Source organism: Diachasma alloeum, unplaced genomic scaffold (assembly GCF_001412515.2).
Source record: "Diachasma alloeum isolate Michigan unplaced genomic scaffold, Dall2.0 Dall_scaffold_00553, whole genome shotgun sequence".
In the NCBI taxonomy this organism is placed as follows: domain Eukaryota; kingdom Metazoa; phylum Arthropoda; class Insecta; order Hymenoptera; family Braconidae; genus Diachasma; species Diachasma alloeum.
Window position 1 is genome coordinate 198,895 of NW_021680685.1, and position 6,692 is coordinate 205,586.

General features: G+C 36.5%; 1 protein-coding gene and 1 long non-coding RNA gene across 7 annotated transcripts; one reads left to right on the forward strand and one right to left on the reverse strand.

The window, feature by feature from the left end:
- Positions 1 to 909: 909 nt before the first annotated feature.
- LOC107043194 lies at positions 910 to 2,563 on the forward strand. Of its 5 annotated transcripts, none has more exons than XR_001461215.2 (3): positions 910 to 1,168; positions 1,521 to 1,565; positions 2,053 to 2,563. XR_001461215.2 is itself a non-coding variant. In XM_015264563.1 (2 exons), the coding sequence occupies exons 1-2, from the start codon at positions 1,523 to 1,525 to the stop codon at positions 2,518 to 2,520; spliced, it is 486 nt and encodes a 161-aa protein (XP_015120049.1). In that variant the 5' UTR covers positions 1,177 to 1,522; the 3' UTR covers positions 2,521 to 2,563. The 5 variants fall into 5 exon arrangements, 1 of the variants encoding a protein (XP_015120049.1); XR_001461216.2 differs by having other exon boundaries at positions 2,078 to 2,563; XR_001461217.2 differs by lacking the exon at positions 1,521 to 1,565 and having other exon boundaries at positions 2,078 to 2,563.
- Positions 1,752 to 4,700, reverse strand: LOC107043195. 2 transcript variants are annotated; one of them, XR_001461220.1, is made up of 5 exons: positions 4,623 to 4,700; positions 4,301 to 4,520; positions 4,088 to 4,230; positions 3,344 to 3,952; positions 1,752 to 3,224 (listed from the first exon to the last, which is right to left on the reverse strand). It is a non-coding gene; the product is annotated as an uncharacterized LOC107043195 (long non-coding RNA). The 2 variants fall into 2 exon arrangements; XR_001461219.1 differs by having other exon boundaries at positions 4,301 to 4,694.
- Between the last annotated feature and the right edge of the window lie 1,992 nt (positions 4,701 to 6,692).

The window sequence follows — 6,692 nt, forward strand, 5'->3', positions numbered from 1 at the left end:
GTCACTAGGGCAAACAGCGCCAATTTCGAACTTGACGAAAGGGTTGGCAGGAACGTCCGCAATTGAAGCCCGGATGGGCCATCCAACGAAGTCCAATAATTATCCGATGTAATATCTGCTTAATCCTTGATTCGATGATTAATAATAATCAGAAACAGGGTAATGGAAATAAATCCAATACTGAGTGCTTCAGGAGAGCACGTAAACTATGTATTAACTTCACTAACTTGATACAAATCTTGAAATATATTATAAGGTAAAAGATCTTAACTCTAACTCGGACGCACATGGCCCAGGAGAAATTACGTTCTCACGTGAAACACAAAGGACACGAAGGCGGGCTTGTTCTTAATTAGTTATGGACCTTTTCGGAAAGTTTTCACATAAAATTTTACGATGTTTATGGCGACGCCGGAGAAATCAACATGCGTCCAATATTTATCTTAAATTTGAACCCAGTATTTATTCTAGACTGAGTTTATTCTAAAAGTTAATTCTAAATGTTTATTTGACTTTCTTGAATGAATCAGTCTCTGTATTCGAAATTCAGAATAGTGCATTATTGTTTACTAGGAAACACGTGCCCTAAATGCGCAATATAGTATAGAAATAAAAGAATAAAATCGAATTTTGAATGGAATTAATTTAATCAAACTAATATTTAAATTGATCGCCAGGTGTGCGTAACACCACCTAGTTACGACCGGTCAACGACGTAACATCAAACCCTCAAACCAAGGTTTTGTCGACCCTGAATAATATTTTTTTAAATATTCTTTTCTTGTCCAACTGCTTTTTTACCGACGATCGACTGTGGCGCCATCTCTCCCATGGGGTGATACTCATTTGGCGATGCCAAAAGTGTTTCCAGCGCTATATCCGGAAAAACGGACTGATTCGGAACTACTCTAAGGCGAAATGGCCAACGTCACGTCCTAGTTTGTAACCAACTTCATATTAAAACAAAGCGAACTTCATTTTACTCATAAAAATGACTACAAATGTTTATAAAAAAAAATGATCGAAGAGTCTGCTGTGTGCCAAACAATTTCCTATCTGATGCGGCCTTGCGGAACCAGTGGATGGAGGTATTGAAAATCGACAGACCTCATGATCGAGAAATGAGTTTGCAGTTTGCATTTTTCTGCAGATAACTTTACGAAACAAGGTTAGCATTATAAATAATTTATATTGAAAATTTATTGATTAGGAATGAGTATTAGATGTTAATTGTGGAGTAGTAGTCAAGACCTAAAACGTTTTAAGTAACTGGGGTTAAGGGGTTATATTTTGATGAATATTACGGAATCTGAGAAAGATAGTTAAATTTCTCCAAATACCGTTTTTGTAGTTCTCATTGCACTCTACCGAAAAAGGTCCTCACCAATCAAATTTCGCTGTAACTCTTAGATTCGGAAATATTTCTCAAAACCTCAGTTAGGGGCTAAGTTGATTCAAATCGTTTTAAGTGTTTGCCACTAAAAATTACGAAACTCAATAATATTCTTGATCTGTTTCAGCTATGCGCGAAGGTTGTCAACCTCCTAGGAAGAAGTTGAAAACTGGTGTCATACCATGTTTTGATTCTAGGACAGTTTTTTCCCGGACAAAATCTCCCGGACAAAATTTCCCGGATAAAATTTCCCCGGACAAAATCTCCCCGAAAAAGAATTTCCCCGGATAAAATCTCCCTGAAAAAGGGATTTGTGATTAGGAAACCGGATCCGGCCAAAATAAATATAACGATAATGCTCAATTAAAGGGGTTTTTATTACTGAATCGCACAATAGAACACATGAAATTATCGAGTCTTTAGCCTCAATGAAATTACAAAAGAATTAAATTCATACGGATTGCTATTTGCGGAAAATTTACCCTTCAGAAGACTCGTTGAAAGGAATTTTTCGGGGAAATTTCGCAAAAAGCAATTGTCCGGGGAGATTTTGTTCAGGGAGATTTTGTCCGGGAAATTTTGTCCGGGAGATTTTGTCCGGGGAAAAACTGTCCGACTACCATTTTCAATAATGGAATCTTCTTGACCCTCGCCGTTAGTTTCCAATTGCAATTTGGTTTACAGAAATACATACAGATGATAACCCAGAAAGTGTGCCACCGTTGACACAAGAAGCCAGTGTTGTCGGCGGATATGCTTCCACTCGATGTAATGCAGGTGTTCAAGTGGATATTCAGCCCGTTAAATTTGATGCAGAGGTTCAAGTCTGTAATCCACGTCGTGATATAGCGGTACAAGTACAATTCGATAAGTTGGATGCTGCGGTCCAAACGGTTATTCCACAAACACGAGTTGACAAGGAGATACAAACTGATCGTTCAGTGGTTGATGAAGTTATTGGGAATGAGGAGCAACTAAAGGCATTCACTGGTCTACATTCGTTTGCCTTGTTGACGTCTGTCATCATCTGTGTTACAGAATTGAAGAAGAGGATGGGAGAAAATTTGAATGATCGCCAAGATATTCCTCACGACATTTTGGTTCAGTTAGGGTATCGTGACGCATAGCTGGAGTCCCCTTAAATGACGAAAATAAAAGATTATTAATTTTCTTTGGCCAATCAATATTTCCCTTTTCCCCGTAAGTCCGAAAGTCATAACATGTGCTCCCGGTGATTCTTGTTTGTCTGTGTCGTCTCCATAAATCATTTTCTTGTCCCATTGTTGCCATGCAAATTTCAACCGCCTGAGCTTCTGTTACTTCAACATGCTCTGTGTAAAAACTAAAAAGATCGTCATTCAAAGCAGGAGAAGGAGAAGCATCGAATGGTAGGGGGATATGGACACGTTCCTGCAAGAAAGCTCAAACTGATTCAAGTGAAGCAGCTCTTCTATTCAGAGCAGCGTCAAAAGAGCGTTTTGTTCCTCGACGTCTCGGGTAGAAGGTTCTCGCCTCAGTTTGTGGATGAGCTATCAAATAAATTCACAGTGAATATCAAATTATAAAAATATAATGGGATACCAAGAAAATGGAATATTTCAGCTATTGACGAGAATGGAGAGAGATACAATCGTACCTGTCATCAATGTATTAACAAAAAAAAATCTGGGAGTTTGGGTCATTCTCTTTTTCTACCTTCTCCACCTTCATGCAACAAAATTCCTCCAAATTCACTACCTCATTCTGGGGTAAATCAGCATTTGATTTCACCTTGCCCCATTGCTGTTTCAAGTCTGTACAGCTCAACATCTCCAATCTATCAACTCGAACCCTAGATAAATCCAATATTTAAACTGCAGATTGCGTATACTCGAATATGACTGACGATCAGCACATGTATTGAAGTAGATAAAACGATCAAAAACAAAAAAAACACATGACTTTCCTCACCGATAAATATATAGAAGTTTCGCAAAAATGTGTTTACATTTTTCACCCAAGTCAGCTGGACAAGTACATTTGCTAATTATTCTCCTCCTATTTTCCTCAAACAGAATTTTTATAGTTATTTTGTGGTAATTATCCCAATGTGACGATTGACGACAAGCTGACACAATTCCTACGTAATTCTGTTTATAACTTTTGACACCACAGATGAGGATGTGTTCAGCTAATAATACCTCCTCTCCTGCTTGAATTAGTCTCCTAGTATCTCCTAGTAAGTCTCCAATATCACAAAATGTCAAATTGAACTTTGGATTAATATTCATATTTACAAAAGTCCAATAATGATAGGGTAATGGGAGGCAAAGATCTTAATTTCGTATAACCATACATTCCGGCGCCCAACCACCTGGTAGGCTCCGCCATAGGCTAGTTATCAAAACCCTCAGTAAAGGGCGAAAAATCGCTTTTGGCATCGCCAATGGAGATGTGTACATGAATGTTTAAAAACTGGAACAAAAAATAAAGCTCCAGTGCGACAATTTGCTGTAGTTCAATTCTGTGCGTCAATTTCAGGTACATTAAGACCAGGAAGTATTAAAATACCAAGCGAATCTGAAAAAAAATGGAGATCTAAAAAAATAGTTTAAGAAAGATATATTCTATGAGACAGAAATCAATGAACATAATATTGGAGATTATTACGTTTTTCTACTTTGAAATTATTCTGTGTGCATAGATGTACATTACCAGTATGAGAATTTCAGAAGCCATGTCGCATATTGGATTCTGACGTCTTATATGTTTCCCAAATAATGTAGGAACTGCATCATGTTTACTTAGCTTTTACCATCTACTCGAGGTTTTTCCCACATTGTAGGCTCGAAATGAACCTATGAGGAATAATATAAAGAATTAGATAACACGTTGAAGAATTACATCAAAACATATGACATATCTCACACAGTGTAGAGTGACGAGTTGGGACAAAATCCTCACGATTCATGTTTTCAATCCAAATAGCTCTTCTCTCAGGATCAGTCGGAAAATAATTCATCTTAAAACCCTTCGCTGCAGAATTTGTGCAGTAATCCGCTACACATCCCGGTATTTTTAATCAGTTAACCAGATCCAATGAGTAAACGTCGTGTTCTCTCTTCTAGGTTATGATTGCGGACACATACTATCATACGTACATAAAAAATTAATTCGGAGGAAAAATGCTCCAAAATAAATTACTTTTCGTCTACAGATGCATTCACTCATCCTACGCCTACATTATCACCTGATTTCTCGTTTATATGAAAAAAATATGACGTCAGTATAAATGGTCATTCGAAATTTCCGGTTAGTTTGCCTGTCGATAGCGGCACCAATCAGAAATCGTCTCAACATCCGTCAATCTCTTACTCTGTTATCCTCTTACTCTCTCTGTTATCCTCGCGTGGGGTGTTAGGAACATCCCAGACGTTTTTTCCAGTATTTCTCTTTTGTACTTCAGTATTGATATGAACAAAAATTATTGGATGAGTATTCCAATTATTCACTTCCATTTTTTTCTTCATTAAGTTTTTACGTTTTTTATGTTTATCAAAAAAAAAAAAAGGTTACTTTGTCCGTTCAATTAACGAAAGGACGTAAAAGGCCTATTTATCTCCTGGGGAAATTCATTCTCACGAGATTCACAAATGATGTCGTTATGGGCAGTTCCACGCTAAATCCGAAATCCAAAAAATTCGATGCCGTGGATTCCCTTACCAATTTTTTTCTGAAAAGTTGGGCATCAGGCGAATATTTTGAAGAGAAAAAATGATAACAAAATATTGATAATTGCGAAACATACGATTTTTTGGAAATTTGCAGTTTTTTGCGATCCAATTTATTTTAAATCATCATTAATATACCAGCCATCTTTGGAGATATGAAATTTTTCTTCAAGAATACACTTAAAGAATATTAAGAAGGACCGTAAGCAATTTCTTGAAAAAGTAAATTTTTGATGTTCAGATGCCACGAAACTTCGGCTCAAATTTTATGATAATTTAGAGCATCATTCTTTCATTTGATTGATACAAGAATTTCAGAAATTAGTCTCATAGTATTCGAAAGCTTGTTGGTTTTTCATTATTGTGGAAAATACATTTGCATTAACCATTTAAATGGAAGAATAAGGTTTAAATTGATTTAATTATTATTAACGGGAATTAATTCGACCTTACATCAATTAAATAAAGGAGTGGCATAGATACATATTTAATAATATTGAGAAAATTTGTTTCCATTACGGAGGATTCATGCAAACCTGTTATGAGCAACTGAAATATCAGTTTTAAATACCTGAAATAGGATTCAACTAAGTGGAAAATCCGACACGATTAGTTGACAAGAAACACATTCAATTTAATGAAATAAAATAAAGTATGAATTATATACGAGAAAAAAGAACGGTATGCAAAATGACTCTTCGGAAGTATATTGCTAATTTATAAGAAAAAAAAATACTATATCCGATGCAAAAGCTATTTCCCACTTGTTTTCAATAGCGATTATCTCAAAAATCTAATTTACAAAAAAATCTGAAATTTTTACCAAAAATTATGGATAAAATAACGAATATTTTCGTATTAAAAGAAGTTAGTCTTTCGTAGTTGTTTGGCAGTTATTGATACTTTGAGTGAGTGAACTATGGAAAATGACAAAAAATTGCTGTTTCTCATCGAATTATCTCTCAGTTTTTTTGTTTTTTCTTTTTTTTTCTTTTCACAGATTCATCCATTAAAAAAATTATGTTTTTGAGATCATCACGATTGAAAGAAAAAAATCTTTTGCCTCATAAACTCCATAGAACTGAAGCGACGAGTGACGTTACGCCCTTCTGACTCCACATTAGTGATATATTCCGCTAAAAGTTCAAAAATTACAGGGTGTCCCATAGGAATGTGTGAAAACTAAACTCATCTGCCGACTCATCCAAAATAACCTTGACTCTCCATAATCGCATTGTGGTAAGTCCACGGGAGGGGCATTTTTTTTTACCCTTCTGACCTTAAATAACATAGTTGAGGGTGCGATAGGGAGGGGGGAATTTTGGATTCTTTGCTGAGGATGCAAAAGGGAGGGGATATTTTTCTGACCGTTCTGACCCTTAATCGCATTGTGGAAGCCCACGGGGGGAGAGAGGATTTTTCCAGACCCTTTGGACCCTAAATCAAATGGCAAAGGTCCGAGGGGGGAGGTTTTTTTTCCGACCCTTCAGATCCCAAAACTGATTGTGGCCGATCCGAGAGGGGAGAGGAATTTTTTTTTGACCCTTCTGACCCTAAATCGGATAGTTGAGTGTATGGGGGGGGGGGGA